General features: G+C 43.4%; 1 protein-coding gene across 2 annotated transcripts; it reads left to right on the forward strand.

Annotated features, from left to right (window-relative positions):
- Positions 1-778: 778 nt before the first annotated feature.
- Positions 779-16,931, forward strand: sgce (sarcoglycan, epsilon). Of its 2 annotated transcripts, XM_084484948.1 has the most exons (12): positions 842-918; positions 1,374-1,469; positions 6,883-7,005; positions 7,296-7,453; positions 8,259-8,331; positions 8,878-9,076; positions 12,147-12,309; positions 12,749-12,966; positions 13,639-13,665; positions 14,670-14,858; positions 15,433-15,476; positions 16,153-16,931. In XM_084484948.1, exons 1-12 carry the CDS (start codon positions 882-884, stop codon positions 16,167-16,169), a joined length of 1,344 nt encoding a protein of 447 aa, XP_084341074.1. In that variant the 5' UTR covers positions 842-881; the 3' UTR covers positions 16,170-16,931. The 2 variants fall into 2 exon arrangements, with proteins under 2 accessions (XP_084341075.1, XP_084341074.1); XM_084484949.1 differs by lacking the exon at positions 1,374-1,469 and having other exon boundaries at positions 779-918.
- The last annotated feature ends 31 nt before the right edge of the window (positions 16,932-16,962 follow it).

Here is a 16,962-nt window from a genome sequence, read left to right on the forward strand (position 1 = left end):
CCACACATTGCAGAGCACCCAGAACAAACAGTGCTGTTTATCATAGGATATTAAGCAGCACATTGATATGTGTGTGTGAGTTGTTGTCGTGAAACCATTGCTTGGGGTGCGTTGATTTACATTCAGATAAAAGTGCTTTGCTTTGGATCAGTAGATCCCTGACGTTTAGTTTATGGGGAAAAAGGCAAGAAATAACCTTAAGCTGCCCTTAAGAGCCATGCAGGAGACGACCATATGTCTGCCTGGTTGTCCCAACATGGAACCTGTTTTAGAAGATGTTGCTGCTGCCATCTTAACAGCTGTTCTGATAATGTCCTGGTGATGAGGATGAGTGTGTGTGTGTGTGTGTGTGTGTGTGTGTGTGCATGCGTGCGTGTGTGCATGCGTGTGTGTGTGCACGTATGTGTGTGTATGTTTGTTGTGTGTGTGTGTGTGTGTGTGTGTGTGTGTGTGTGTGTGTGTGTGTGTGTGTGTGTGTGTGTGTGTGTGTGTGTGTGTGTGTGTGTTTGTTTGTGTCTGTTTAATTGTTTAACCTCAAAGCCCACAATACGTAAGCCCTTGCTGGACCTTTAAGCAGCATTGGCAATATATTTTTTGAATTATGAATTACAACGGGAAAAAAATAACTATACGGTCTTGCATAAATCGAATGCTGTAAATACATTTCAAATTGGAATTGGAAGACCTCGCTATTTTCCCTGCCAGATGTTTCCAACGCTCCCATCCCAACCAATGAAAGTCTGGGTCGCTCCCCAGCGCAGGGAAGAAAGGAGGCGGGGGAAGGAGCATGGAAAAGGGATGCTTGTTATGGCTGTCAAAGCAGCACTGACGGTTAGGAAAACGTCCCTTTTCATGTCACATTGACAGGAATCCTATGCAACATGTGCGCGTCTGCAATTTCCATATGGATGACTATAGGTACGTATCTGTTGGCTGTCTGACCATTTGTTTTAATGTGCGTTTTTGTACCCGTTTTATCTCATTGAGGGCATGCTAGTTAGCTAGCTCCCCAGTGCTGTGGTTCTGCACTATTCAGCTCAGTTTTTCCGAACAGAGAGGGAGTAATGGAAAAAAATGGCTAACGACAGGCAGATGTACCGTTATTTGTGGTGAAACACCAGGGAAACACATAGACATTCAGCCACGTATCCCCGAATTAGTCACCGAGAGACGCTAAATAAAACATGTTTTACGGGGAAGTCAAAAATAACGTTAGAATATGTAAACTGCGATAAATGTTTAAGGTCAATCCCATCTTGTTTGCACATATACGAACTGTGAGAATGACATAGCATGTTATTGTGATCATTATTATCACGTTATTCGAACCCCTCTAATGTAAAACTTATTTTCTGTATGTATCGGTCCATTAGTTTACATTGTGCATGCCAATGATGTCCAACACACCAATTTGCATGAGAGAAATGCCTCCATGGGCTTGAAGCAGAGACCACCGTTGTTCAGAGATGGTGAGTGTGGGGGGCATGTGTGCGGTGGTGCACATCATCATGTGTTGACCCTCCTGCCCTCTCCCATGTCATAACACCGTGACCACGCTCAAGTAGTTCCCTGTTTATGGTGATTGTTATTTGTACCTCTTCCAATAACCGTTTTATTAATGGTCCTTAAGCCCCGATCTTGACATGTTATAGCCTAATCATGTTATAACACGCTTTGCTGTCACACACGCTTGTTTTATATTATCATCTAACCAATAACATACCCTAACAGTCTGACATGTGTCCACCTCTTTCCTTAAACATAACCAAAGATTTGTAGAATTGATATTGTTTACTCCAAAAACTTTTTGATAATCTTTGCTTAGAACTATTACAATAGTTATTTTCATTCTCAAGCATATTTATCATTACTCACCTCAATACGGAAAGTTAGATAGTTGAAGATAAGCACTGGCTCTGTTTGCCGTCCATGCTATCTACAGCCACATCGCCTTCGTCCTGTGCTACAACAAATAGTTTCACTTCCAAGTCTGTATTTAGAATGGCTTGCCTCAAACGCAATAGTTGCAAACTGAAACAGTAGTGGTCCTTGTTGTTTATAATTCACCGCTTTGAAAACCAAAGAAGCACATGCATTCCCCTGACCAGAACAACAAACACATAGCTGATTCAACAGAACTAAAGGACCGCTGGTCTGTTCTTTGCTAGCTGCCACCCAGGGACCCAAGGGCAGTTTATCCTCTGTACGCAACCAATGGCATTCTTAAACTAGCCTTTGCTCCTGAGCAGCAAGACACGGATCAGCCCATAAAAGCATACAATCAGGTTAGCCATTCCCACCTCCCCCCGTGCCTGCTAATAGTAATCTACTGTCAATACTGTGTGTGTGTGTGTGTGTGTGTGTACACGTGTTTGTGCGTGTGTGTATGTGTTTGTGTGCGTGTGTGTGTGTGTGTGTATTTATCTGCATGCGTGTGTGCATATGTGTGTGTGCGTGCATTTGGATGCACATCAGTTGTAGCAGAAGTTCACTGTGTTGCTAGTATGACATCAAAGGATGCATGGTGTATATGGAAGTGCACGTTTACCTCTGCTCTGTGTGTTGTCATATTTCTGTGATGCACATCTGGTAGGCACCCGCACATTCTGCAGCTTGAGCCACAGGCGCTCTGCAATAACTTTTAATGGGTGATGTATTAGATAGGAGCCCAGTAGTCCATAATTTCTAGACAGGTTTAGTCAGCCATCCATAAGCAGATGGAATGCTATTAGCTATTAGCAAATATGCCTTTCCCTGCAGCTTATGCAAAGATATTTTCTTACACTTAGCTGGCATCCCCATGGATGAGGTGTAAAAATAAAGGTTTTATATTCCAATCCAATCAAAGGATTTTGGATTAGGAAGAAAAATGTTACTGTGGACCTTTGATTGAGACTGTTAATACTGTTAAAGAATAACAGAAGTCCATAATCCAACCAAGTCTACACATCATCAATGGATGATTTCACTTTCACTCACTGTCATATACATAATTTCAATCAATCAAAAATAACTCAACTGTTGTAGCTCAGTTCAGCTGTTCAGTGTAGCAGTTGTATTATTTTTAACATTTTATTTATTTTATATATTTATATCTGGTTACTAATCTACAAGAGTTTGGTTAAGGTTAGTTAAAGAGTAGGTGAAGGTGTCACAAGCTTGCACACTCATTGTCTAGGAATTCATTTCAACCCATCTCAAATCAGGAAAACATTATATTTAGTCCTCATCACTTAACAAGTTTGGTGAAGGGCTTGAGGCTTGGGCGTCGTCACGGTATTACAGTAAACCCAGGTATTTAGAAATCCTGAAGGTATGATTCAATGCCGTCAAAAATACGGCATCTTATGAATAATGTTTTTATAATTTGGATATGTATTCTGGCCAAGTTTTGAAGTAGGATGTAAATAGTCCAAAATAAAGTCTTCGGTTGTTGAGACTAAAATGGGTTAGTTCGCCATGTTTAGTGGCTGGCCCGGTATGTGGAGTTCCAATTATGACCGCTACCAGGAACGTCCTCATATCAAAGCTGAAAGTCTACGGTACAAAAGTATTATCTGTTTTCCTATCAAAATGCCATAGCCAATAAACGGTTTAGTGTAATTTCCATTTTTCCATTTCCCTTGCGAATTGAATACTGCAGGTGACTGAGAGCAATGGAGAGGGTGAACCGGAAGCGCGATTCAACTTTTGAAAAAGTGACATTTTTGAGAACTTAACTATCAGGAGAACAAGTCACTTTGCAAATGAAATAGTTGCCTGTAGTTTCAGATTAAGCTAGTTAGTGTGTTAAATTATTGCAGTTGAGAGGCAATAATTAATAGTTACTGTGTAAACTGTTACCCATATTCCATATTCCTTCCCCATAAAAAGAGCATCTACTGTATAAAGTCACCAGCCGAGGTCCCCATCACTGACAAAAGTTATTACATTGACATTGTTTTAAATAATAATACAAGGAAAACGAAAAAAAATACATGCATACATACATTCCTCCATTATTAAATGTGGAGTTATTGAGTACTTTTACTCTACCCATAATACCAGCTATTGAAAGAGGCTACTAACAAGTCTTCAAAACATTTGTGTGGCTTAATCAACACCTTGGCTCCCATTCAACCTTTGAATGGGATGAGGAATTAGTGGCTTGCATTCCAAATGACCCCAGCTGAGGCACATTCTACCCACGTAAACAGGGGTAGAAAACAAGTGGGGAATGCAGACCAGTGAAAAGCCACAGGTTCTTGAGATCTTGCTGGCTGGGCTTGTGGTATTAGTTGTAACTACACTTTCACAAAGATGATTTACCAGGGGGCAATAATAGAATAGAGTGCACCCTGACATAAAGGGGGCCATGTCAGACCCTGTAACTCAACTTACTTTTTCCCAATTTGAAAAAGGCCAAAGGATTACAGGTTTATGCACAAAGTTGACATGTTATTATTGGAATATTGGGTTAATATACTCCTGCAATGCTTCATTTCAATAAATATCTGCTTCATTAAAATTGGGATTAATAAAGTACAACCATACCATGGTACCAAAACAATAGCTTGACCAGCCAGTGGAGGCTGTATATGAATGTAAGGCATTTGACTACAAGCTATGTTAAACAGACTTTCGTAAAAACCTTTAAAACCAGCAAGCCTTTTCATTGTAGGCAAATTACACATTAGACACAGGATTGTTGACCAGACACTGTCATACATGCTACAATTATTTATATCACCTGCAGCTACACTTTTATGATAGTCTTAGTCTTTTGTACTTAAATACAGTCATATGCCATACACCATGGTGAAATATCAGGAAGGTGAGGTGGTATGCAAAAAGAAATGCTGCCAAGCCTCGGTGACTGGCGCTGCATCTGGGATCCTTGCTGGTCCTCTTGTCTCATTTGTGGTCATCATCGGCGATTATCAATGGGGGTCCCTCGGTGGTGCTGAATGTGTCAGCCCTTCTTGACCTTGCGAGTGTGTGACCTCGGTCCGTTTGTGTGGGCTTAAGAATTAATGATGCTTTGGTGGTTATGGGGTAGGCATAATGGAGAGAGTGGTGCTTCTCACTCTGTACGTGTGTGTGTGTGTGTGTGTGTGTGTGTGTGTGTGTGGGATCATAATTGAAGTCAATGTGGTGAAGGTGAATGAGGTTTTATTATAGGTCCCAGAATAACCTGGATCCAAATGTCACAGGCTCAGCAAAAGCAGTGAAGCATTTTTCTCCATATATGAGTCATGCTTCTACAGCTATATAAAACACCTTTCACAGGCAGTAGGTTTGCTGTGTTCTAAACAACATTTAGACCTATTAGGGACTTGAATTGTATTGATTGTTTCTAGCTGTGACCAAACACCTTGGGGACAGGGAGCCATAGGGCAGATCCCAAAGCCTTTGTTGCTGCAACAGATGCTGCTTGGTTTAGCATACATCTGGGGGCTATAGTATAAACCCTGCACTCTCAAGCAACGACAGAGTGCTTTTAGATGGCTTATGAGATGTAAATTAATTTATCTGTGTGAACCCAGAGAAAACAATCCTCATGTTTAGTATTTTTAGAAAGATAGTTCCTTTCAAACATACGTTTAATCAAGATGTTTTTCTCCTAGAGACTCATTGAACCAGAAATGCTCTCCTGGATAATTATTTGAGTATTGTTATCTGTTTTTATTAATATACTGAAACCTGTCTCCCAGCTACATCAGTGATGGCAATGATGATTATGTGGATGGTGATGAGAAGTAGGAGGTGGGTGTGAGAGGTCTTGGGCCGCCGGCGGTGGAGGGGACTGGAGCTGGTGAAGGGGGGGTTGGGGAGCAGCATGATCCAACCTCCCACAGGTTCTCCCATGCTCCTCTTATTGCAGAAGATCTTATTGCGTTTTTGAAGCTTTAAATGAAGTCTGCGGGCTAGATATTTGTTAGCTCTCTTTTTTTCTCTCTCTCTTTCTCTCTCTCTCTCTCTTGCACTCTCTCTCTCTTATTTTACTCACACAACAGGCTATGGATCACATCTCCCTCCTCTCCCCTCCCTCCCCCTCTTCCCCCCTACCTCTCAACCCTAACCACCACTGACATGATTCAGAGGGTCTCTACACAGAAACATATTCTAAAGGAGGTGAAAAAAAATACTGTGCCTTTGTACTGTCTGAATGAAGTGAAGAAAAGACTGCGTATGAAAGCCCAGCATTTTCCAATTGTTTCTCTTTTTGAAGCATTCACACAGAGATTATAAATGGATGGTAGTGAAGGAAATGGGGGAGAGAGAAAGAGTGAGAGAGAGAGAGAGAGAGAGAGAGAGAGAGAGAGAGAGAGAGAGAGAGAGAGATGGAAAGACTTCAGTGAGGGCGACAAAGGGTAAAGTTAGCTCAGATTTCCGCGATGCCTCTAGCTGACTCCCGCTATCGCATTCTTCTTACTCACTAACCCCTGCTTTCTGGCCTTTGGTGATGATAACAACTCTCTGTTGCAGTTTATTGGCTCTCTGCTGCTCATTCCTTACTATATCATTTTCAGGCCAGAGCCTGATAAGTGGGAAATTGAGTTTTCGCCTTCACGCTTGACTGCGTCTGATTCTGTGCACTGCACAATTTATATGGGAGCTATGTCTGCAGTGTACAATAGCACTGTACACTCACGATAAGTGTACACATCTATCTCTGTGAGCCTTATTGATCCTGCGAAGATGTAGGGAGGTTTGGCTGATAGCTCTGGCAATGGGAGTATTGGCCATGTTTAGTTTCACAATAAAACTTTTAATACCGGCGGTGTGGACAGGTAATTAATGTAGGGGAATGAAACACGGGCTCCCAACAGACACACTCAGATACACACAGTTGACCAACCTCACCTGCTAACCTGCTTGTGCCGGATCTCTGTGCACCAGTGGTCACCATCTTGTCGAGGTCGCACGCGGACCGCAACGTCTACCCGTCGGCAGGGGTCCTGTTTGTCCACGTGTTGGAGAGAGAGTACTTCAAAGGAGAGTTCCCTCCTTACCCAAAGTCAGGTACAAACCCACAACAGTTAAACACTTAATGAAAACTAATTTAAGAGATATGCTGTCATTTTATGGTTGATTGAAGTCGATTAGAAAATTATGCAAACAAATTAACACATCCAGGAGATTCCTCTAGCATCAGTTCATAAAAGTACATGAATAGATGCTTGGATTCTTTGGGCAACAATTCCACAATTAAGAACACATGTGAATTCCCGAGTTGCTGAGGACCCAGAACAGATCCTTGTGGGACACCACTTGTCTTTTTGTTTTTTTACAATAATTTATTCTCTCTTCAGGTGATGCCAGCATGGACCCCATCACCTTCAACACAAACCTGATGGGCTACCCAGACAGGCCCGGCTGGCTGCGCTACATACAACGGACCCCCCACAGTGACGGTGTCCTTTACGGTTCCCCCACCGCCCAGCATGCGGGCAAGCCCACCATCATAGAGGTAGGAGCCAGCACAAGCACCTAGCCAGAACCCCAAAAAAAGGGAAAGTTTCATACAGCTGTAATTTATACGGTGCAGTACTGTATGTGGGTTCTGCTGCAAAACAAATTTCCCCTTGGGGACAAAGAATATATAATTTTTCTTTCTTCTGAAATGTTTGAGGTCAGTGGGACCAATTGGACAAGGAGATAAAGTATGCTTATTTTTCTCAAGGACATTGCTTCAAATAAATGAAGGGACTGTTCTGTTATAGTGTGCTAAATACAATTATTTTTCACCAGTGTTGATTTTATTACGCAATAGCAATACTAATACAATGATATGATTATGATAGTACTAAAGCATAATGATAGTATTCATTTACATTCAACAGTAATGGAGCTCCCCATCGTTTCCGAACAAAGACTAAAGCTTGGCTATTTCATCCGCTCTCTACCTTGTTATGGAAGACCTTTAAGCTCCCACAGTCTTGATCCTTAAATTCCATTATGTGATTTTTTGCCTTCTTCCTGACTCTGTTAAGCTACTGTAGCCCCTCCAGAAGGCTTAGAAGCATGTGGCTCGATGCGGTGTGTCTGCTGGGGTCCAGAACCTCTCCTCCGTATCTGGCTCAGGCTTGTCCAGCGAGCCACTGTAGTATAAGCTGCCTTGATCTGGGTTTAAACTTTCACCCTTAGTGTGGTTCTGTGTGTTGGACTATAACTGTGTGTGTGTGTGTGTGTGTGTGTGTGTGTAATTATGTATGTGTGTGTGTGTGTGTGTGTGTGTGTGTGTGTGTGTGTGTGTGTGTGTGTGTGTGTTGCAGATTACCGCTTATAACAGACGCTCCTTCGAGACGGCGCGCCATAATTTGGTTATAAACATCATGGGAAATGAAGGTAAGACCAGCCGTGAACTTAGGGCGTGCACGTTGAAATCCGCCCCTATTGAACGTGTGCATTTTACCAAGAACTGCGTAATTCCTCCTTGGAAATTAGTTAGCACATAATATCTTGAGTTCAACTATATGTTGAACCACAGTAGCATAATTTCAGTGGCCAGGGTTCATGGTAGTATCAGTCAGTGGCTGTATCAGTAAGATTGTGTTCTGCTATTGGCAGAACACAAGCTTTGAAAATGTTCAAATCGTTCATGCTGATGAACACTCTTTGTTTGTACTTTCCTTCCCTCTTCTCTCCTTCCATCCGCTCCTCACCCCACTCTCTCTATCGATCTCCCTTACCTCTCTCCCTCTCCCTCACCCCACTCCTTTCTCTCCCTTACCTTCCTCCCTTTCCCTCTCCCTCACCCTCGCCTCTCTGCCTCTCCCTCACCCCTCTCTCTCTCCCTCAACTCTCTCCCTCTTCCTGTCCCTCACCTCTCTCCCTTACCTCTCTCCCTCTCCCTCTTCCCTCTCCCTCTCCCCTCTCCCTCTCCCTCTCCAGAGTACCCTCTGCCCTACCAGGCTGAGTTCTACATAAAGAACATGAACGTGGAGGAGATGCTGGCCAGCGAGGTGCTGGGGGACTTCCTGGGCGCTGTGAAGAACGTGTGGCAGCCCGAGCGCCTCAACGCCATCAACATCACGTCGGCGCTGGACCGCGGCGGACGAGTGCCACTGCCCATCAACAACCTCAAAGAAGGGTGAGGAGGAGTGCTTCGGGAAGGATCTCTACCCCACCCCTCCCTTGCTGTATATATTACGGCTCTGTCCATTTTTTGGGTAAAGTCTCATTGAGATTTTTCAAGATATACCCGGAGAACATAAACCAACATACAAGTACAAAATACAGCCAAGAAACACATATAAACACATAACCTCTTACAGTCCACAGAATAGGTTGAAGATTCAGTACAAAGGCATTGACCAGCTATGGCTGGACCCTGCTTTAGGTCTGGTTGCTGTTGAAGGTCTTTGTAATTATTTAAAATTAAATTTGGAAAATAGTTTTGGGCATTCAAAAGGATTGTTGTATCAAACCTAGGAGGATCAACTGGTAGGAGCAACTGAAACAATGATAATTTAACATTATTTATCAATTTTGTAGAGCTGTCAACTCGTAAATTTAAGAGATATTTGAATAAATTCCATGTTCAATAACAAAACTAACAGAGCCACCCAAAAGCATATTTTAAAAGGATCTCCGGCTGGTTGGACAAATTAGCCTTATTGGGTTAGCGCTACCGTTTTCAACACAAACGTGACAGTAAAACACCAATGTTTTTGTTTTAGCGAGATATTAAAAGATTAACGTTTTACCAGTAAGTCGCCATTGTTGTTTTGTACCCATTGCATTCTGGGCCGTGACGTAGATTGGTCCCAACGCCGCTACAAACCTACTGTGTGTAAACGATACCGTTATCAAAAGTTCTGCCATTACCTCGATTAGCTAGCGAAATGTCTGCCGTTCAGCCATTCCAGTTCGAGCCTGAACGTGCCGTAAATACGGAGGAAGGTAATCAGCAGGGTAATCTCGTAGGTGAGGAGGAGGAAGAGGAGCAGGAGGAGGAGAGAGTAGGGCACACGCGTTGGTGTGATTGTGGCGATTGTGTCCCAATGCTTACTGAAAGGGAGAGTGTTTGCTGTAAGGGACTCCACTTCTTATCAGCAGCTGTCCAGGGTAAACCTCAAGATCAACCTAGCTCCAGCGTTTCCCACACATAGGCCAATGTGTGGCGCTGCGCCACAGATTGAACAACGAGCGCCACAAATTGATTCCGCTTTTCTTATTTATTTTTACTTTAACGCGATTTTTAAATGTAACTCCGCCAGCCCGTAATCGCGCCCCCGTAATGCTGTCAGTCCGACGTGCTCCCATTCCGCCAGTCCTGTGCGCGTATGCAAATTAGCCATGTGCGCCAAACAGAAGATTATAGAAGAAGATATCTTGCGCCCGGCGCAATTGACTTTCTACACAGACGCATGTGTCGTTGCTAGTTTGCACCCGGCGCAAAGCTGATTTCCCCCGCAACAACCAGGCACCACTACACTTGCATGTTAAATATTATGATGTCAAAGATTATTTTTATATTTTATATTTATTACGTGTGAAACTGCATAGAAATAGCGTGTGGATTGTGGAAACATTTTTTTTTTCCATAGGGCTGCATGAATGAACATGAACGAAGTATAGTAGGCTATGCCATGCGTTAAAATAATAATAATAACAATAATACATTCGAGCAAAGTATATTCCAGGCTTCCAAAACAAAATCTAGTTTTAGGGTAAATGATTGGTTAAATGATTTGGGAAAGAACAGCTGATACAGCAATCATCATCTGCAAACACCGTACAGCAAACACATATGTTCTTGACCCAGACATCGTGTACAAGCCCATTACTTTTAGGATTGATGAGTATTTGATCGTGAGAAAACATAGTTTTACCGCGAGTGAGTGTTTAAAAGAATGAATGAATGCGGGTGATGCTTGGTGCGCGTGTGTGCGCGCGCCCATCTGTCTAAACACACGCAAATTAAACACGTAAGTGTATGAGAAGGAAATCGAGTCAGTCGACCTGCGATAAGCAGCTGATTCTGAACGAACTCGTCTTCGAGATGGACGTGTTCTAACGCATTTTTAATCAATGAAATGTTAACACAACAGTATATATCTGATCATTTAATTTTCGAAATTAATTTTCATACAATGTGGCATTTTAGCTGTAGGTTGGCCCGACGATGAAAGCAAGAAGAAGTATATCGAACTGCCTGCGAATGCTCGCTTGAGTGGGACCAACGTGCGTCATCAACACTCGACGGCCCATAGTGCATTGCGCACGCGACATAAATAGTGACCACTTTTTTATTTTTATTTTTTTTAACGTGAAAGCGTTTCACGTATATTTTTAACCACGCGTCTTACTAAGGAAGGTATTGACATCATATCTAGACCAATTTGTCCAACCAGACGGAGATCCTTTTAAGTATGTGTATAATGACATCATAAATAAATATTTGAAACAACATATTGTTTGATGAGAATGAACAAACACACTACTCCCTCAACCTGCTCATTACCTCTCTCCCCCCCAGCCCATTTAGTCCTCTGTCGCCCGGCATCATGCTGAGGTTTTAAATAACTCCAGAATCAGCCGTTTACTCTGCTAATGAAACCTGGCTGTCGTAGATAAATGGATCTGGCACAAGGTTAAAAATATTCATCAGCACAGCTTGAGGGCAAAACTAACTCGCAGGATCTGTGGTGTTCATTTGTAACCTTTGATACATTTTATTATATCAATCTGGTTATATTGAATAGCATTTAAAAATAGTTTCACGCATCTCAAAAGCTCTTCCGGGGAACTGGCTTGCATCTTGCATGATAGTTGCACGAACACTAACACTTGGCTGTAGCTAATGTGATTTGAATAGGCAGGCCGATAGGGATTTGCATACATACACATGGGGACAACGAGACTATGCAGGATTCTATGTAGGCTGTTTTTGCTACATTGAATAAAATACAACTATTTTGGCTCAAATGTATTTTACACATGCACAGGGTCGGCAAGAACCTTAAGCGTATGTCCGAAACACAAAACCACCCCGTAACAACCGATTTCTGACACATACATACACCCAATCGTACAGTCCATGTCCGTTTCTGACTTTCTCTACCCTGTGTCAAACAGACGGACCCTCACAACACAAGAGGCTAGGTTTGTTTTCTGCCTATTGACCTTTGACCTCTGTTGGACCCCCTCCGCCACAGTGTGTATGTGATGGTGGGCGCGGACGCACCGTTCTCGTCGTGCCTGCGGGAGGTGGAGGGGCCCCACAACCAGCTGCGCTGCAGCCAGGAGATGGAGCCCGCCATCAGCTGCGACAAGAAGTTCCGGGCGCAGTTCGACATCGACTGGTGCAAGATCTCCCTGGTGAGGCGGCCGCTTCTCGCGTGAATGCATGGAAATGCTGTTGTTGTTTGTGAAAGGTTACTTGTCTGGTGCAGAGAGAGGAACTGTTTTACCGTCCTACACTCTTTCCGTAACAGTAATGACAGTCATTTGTTTTTCATGCTCCTTGCTTTGTTATTCTTTTCTTTTGTTCTATGGACCTGGCGCTAAACTGCAATACACTGTATTTAACTATGTGGCTTCACTTTACCATAAGTTACTTCTTAAAGGTCACTTTGCAAGACTTATGTCCAGGGCTGGAGGGTTGCCATGTGTACTGAGTCACATGTTAGGGGCCGGAGAGTGAAGTCCCACCTGTGGGCTTCCTTGAGCAAGATGCCGACCCCCCTAATGCATTTAAAAAAACATTTCTCTTTGGGTGTAACGGTCAATAGAATAACACTGTTGTTATTATTACCAGGTGGACATCACCAAGGTGGGGACCAGCCACAGCCACCACCGGCCCGACCTGGGCATGGGGATCCTGGCCGAGTTCGGGGAGTACAACCCCCCCTCCGAGTCCCTGAAGAGCCGCGACTACTACGCAGACTTCCTGGTGACGCTGGCGGTGCCCGCCGCCGTGGCGATGGTCCTGTTCGTCATCCTGGGTTATACGATGTGTTGTAGACGGGAGGGGGTGTAAGTGTTGGTTGGGTTTTTTGCACACACTGACAGACACACACATACGAGAGGGTTGAGCAGGTATAGGCATTTGTTCACTATTTATATTTATATTATTCAATAGTAGTGAGTGTCAGGATAGATTTTTCAGGAAGGCAGAGGAGTGTAAGTGCGAGGTTAAATGTATGTAAGACTAAATTATACATTTAAATACCTTGAAAGAAAGGTGAAATGAGCGAATGTTCACATAAAGGTGGAGGCACATTTGCCACTGAAATTGGAACTTGCAGCTTTCCATTTCCATCCAATTTTATATTTTCTTTGAATTTTTTCAGACACAACATTAGCGCTCATGTGGTTCAGTCCCAGGTTTGTCCTTTTTACAGTGTCTGTGCACATCATCACGCTCATCTCAGTTGAAGTACTGGGATTGATGCTCCTGCATCAAGGGTTTATATGCACATCCCAGGCCTACGCCACCATTAAACTCCTTCAACAGGCGGGCAGAACCACACCTCCACCACCACCCACACCACCCACCCTCACGTCAGAGTCCAGATCCATGTCTCCTCCATCACCACCCCCACCGCTGCCTCCACTGTCCCCTCACAACTCAGCAACAAAAAAACCTACACTACTCTGTGGTGGATACGATTAGCATTTAATTCAGCCATTTTGTTTTGTTTCTAGGGATAAAAGAAACATGCAAACACCAGAGTAAGTTTTATCATACCTCCCTCCATGTGTATTTAATTTTTTCTCTCTTATTTTTTATGCCTTTTTCGTCTTTTTCTTATCCTTAGACTGTCTCCTGTCTATCTACTTTCACACCCGCCACCCCCCTCCCTCTCTCCTTCCTCCGCTTGGATTAGCTTCTTCATCATCATGTGACAGCATTTTCCCACTCATCTCCTCCACTCATGCGCTCATCTCATCTGTCAACACTCATCCATCCAATGGGCTGCTCCAAAAAAAACACGATTTGATTGACAGCTGACAGGGAGTTAACCTTTCTGTACTCGTGAACTCGTGAACTCATGAACTCATGAACTCATGAACGTATGAATATGATTTAGCAATCCTTTAGAGCTTGGACAGGTTGCTTGACTGAACACTCTGGACATGTCTTGTGTGCAGCGGTGGCAGCAGCAGCAGGCTGTGTGTGCATGGCATGCATGCCCTCCACAGTGGATACAAAATGTGTCCGATGCTAGATCTTATACAGTGTGGCATACATCAATGAATTAGTGTGAATCACATGAACCAAGATAACCAACATCTAAGGCAATGGGAAAAAAATTCACGTTGGAGAGTGTTGAACACGGCAGATTAGAATGTAGAACTGTATTGACAATTTCATGACTTTTTTCTACTGTCTTTAGCTCCTTTGCGCTCACGAATCTCGCTGGCTGTTACAGCAGAAAAGGCATCTTCATGCCGAAACCTAGATGCACTTTTAATTATGATTCTTTACAATTTTAACGAGTCAGTATATTTGTGTAAAGCTCTTGCTTAACCGTGCTCCTCGCTCCTTCTTTGATCTGGAAAACAATGTGTATCTCGCGTCTCTACTAACCAGTTCAATTTTCTTTTTAAAAACTACCAGCAACAATCCTACAAAAGACCACCCAACAACAACCAATCTCAAGTAACGTAACCACGGCGACTTCTTTTCTTCCTCTTCCTCTTCTTCTTCTACTTCTTCTCCTCTGTGGGCGCAGCATCCAGCTGGTGCACCACAGCTCCATCCAGAAGTCCTCCAAGGAGCTGAGGAACATGTCCAAGAACCGCGAGATCTCCTGGCCGCTGTCCACGCTGCCCGTCTTCAACCCTGTCAGTGGGGAGGTGGTGCCCCCCATCCACCCGGACAACTACGAGACCACCAGCATGCCCCTCATGCAGGCTCAGACGTAAGGGTCCATGGAGGCTGTGTGTGCACACCACCCACACACACACACACACACGCACACACAGACAAATGGTTGTACACACACATGGATACACACACACATACACACACACACACAGACTTGTACACCCACAGGCTTGCATGCGCGCACACACACACACACACACACACACACACACACACACACACACACACAGACACACACACACACACACACACACACACACACACACACACAGAAGTGTACACATGTATGCACACACATGCATGTACACAGAAACAGGACAATGGTGGGACAGTCCGAGGCTTTCAACACATGCACGCACATTCTTGATTTAGCGGTGGGCACACACAAACTTGTGCTCATTAGCAGGGGGCAAGTAAAAATATGGCTTATAGGCAGGGACAATGCTGTTATTGTATACTGTTGTTCGGGATAGGGCCTCGTTGACAGGCTTGTAGCAAATAAGTAAAAGCCTCTTTTAAGTACCAGCCAAGCTTCAGTCCCATGATCATATTTAGCCTAATATCCTTAATGCATTATACTATGTTCCGATTTCTTCTCCCCATTTCAGAAACCTGCAAAACCAGATTACAATACCACAGCAGAGACCATCAGGTTGGTTACAGCTTACTCTGTTCTGCAAACTGTGTTGGTGTGTGTAAGTGTGTGTGTGTCTAGTGGGTTTATTTAACAGTGACTTGGCTAAAACTAGAATCAAAGTCATTAGAGTGGATATGTGACATGTGATCAAGATCAAGAGATGTGATTTGTTGTCGCCTTCAGGAATGTTCTCTTTGTCCTCCTCTCTCACTTAGAATATCAAGAAAGTTTGATGTGAGCAAATTATAGAGCGAATATAGGACAGAATCATGTGTAAGATACACAAATACATAGTTCTGCGTGTCTTATCCAAGAGTGTGTAAGAGTGCCCTCTTGTGGTTGTTGTGTTGCGTTGCATGCGGCTTCCTGCGCTGACCTGCTGCTCTCTCTCTCCATTCATTGCTAACAAAGGAGATAGTTATGTAATGTCAACATTTCGAAGGCTGGAGGTGGGTATTCTGGTCTGCTTCTCTACCCCCAACCCCCCCCCCTCTCATTCAATGCATGCCAACTTGCAAAGCTTTAGTCCTGAACACAATATATTGTGTGAACGACAAAAAAAAAATCGGGAAGTGAGTCATAGAGTACATGATTTTATACCCGGGACTGTATTCTTCCAAATATTTTTCAAACATGAAGCAGTAATGCAGCTGGTTTGTCGCTTGACTAATTGTTTGTAACGGACCTCCAGGTAAATGGTATTCCTGAGGAGCGGAAGGTGGCCGAGGTGCTCAACTTGTGACCAGGGTGGACCCAGCTTACATCGGCAACGTGTTGCACTTACGTCGCCTATGTGTGGATCTTACATTTGCTACGTGTTGCTCTTACATTCATGCCATTCTGCATGCTTCAAACGCGTGTATCCGTCCCCACTACAATTGTTCGGTCTTTTCAGTTTTGTATTTTTTAAGCATTCAAAAAAAGGGAAAAAGTGTCGGTTGGGTTTGTGTGTTAAAGTCGCAATGTGTAACACTTAATCTAGCTCGTAGCTTAAAATAACCTGGAAATATATGTCCTCAATGCTGATCGATAGTGAATTAAATAATTTCACCTAAAGGACACCTCATCATTGATATAAAAAATAAAACAAATGGCTAGCCAGCCCGTACCTATTTGTTTACAAGGACACTACATCGAAACTCGAGATGGGAGTGTCGATGGGGCTAGTTTAACAACAGAAGACTTAAATTGAGTTTTTGGAAATCTAAAAAGCCACCAACCTACTAACCGGGAGGGGCTCAATCTTACACATTGCGACTAAGTACGAGAGAATGAAATATATTATATTACCGTCATTGTTTACAAAGCCACAGAGGCATATTTAAGATGAATTATGTTTTTTTTTCTACTTGGCGCTTCATGCACCACGGTTCTCGGAGGGGGAAGGCGGATGTGCATTAACTGGTCGTGTGTGCATTGACATGGGTGTAACTATTTCCATCACAGTAAAGCCTTTTTAAACAAACTCCACCTTTGGGATTCAAAACCTGCAAGTCTCTCT

The sequence above is a fragment of the Micromesistius poutassou genome (genome assembly GCF_964030765.1).
Source record: "Micromesistius poutassou genome assembly, chromosome: 20".
NCBI classification, from domain to species: Eukaryota; Metazoa; Chordata; class Actinopteri; order Gadiformes; family Gadidae; genus Micromesistius; species Micromesistius poutassou.

What these genes read in the sequence shown, in the direction of transcription:
- sgce (XM_084484948.1), top strand. Translation starts at nt 882, where the DNA reads ATGTGCGCGTCTGCAATTTCCATATGGATGACTATAG. An exon ending in GCAAGCCCACCATCATAGAG is followed by an intron (nt 7,454 to 8,258) that starts GTAGGAGCCAGC and finishes TGTGTGTTGCAG; the next exon opens with ATTACCGCTTATAACAGACG. An exon ending in AAACATCATGGGAAATGAAG is followed by an intron (nt 8,332 to 8,877) that starts GTAAGACCAGCC and finishes CTCCCTCTCCAG; the next exon opens with AGTACCCTCTGCCCTACCAG.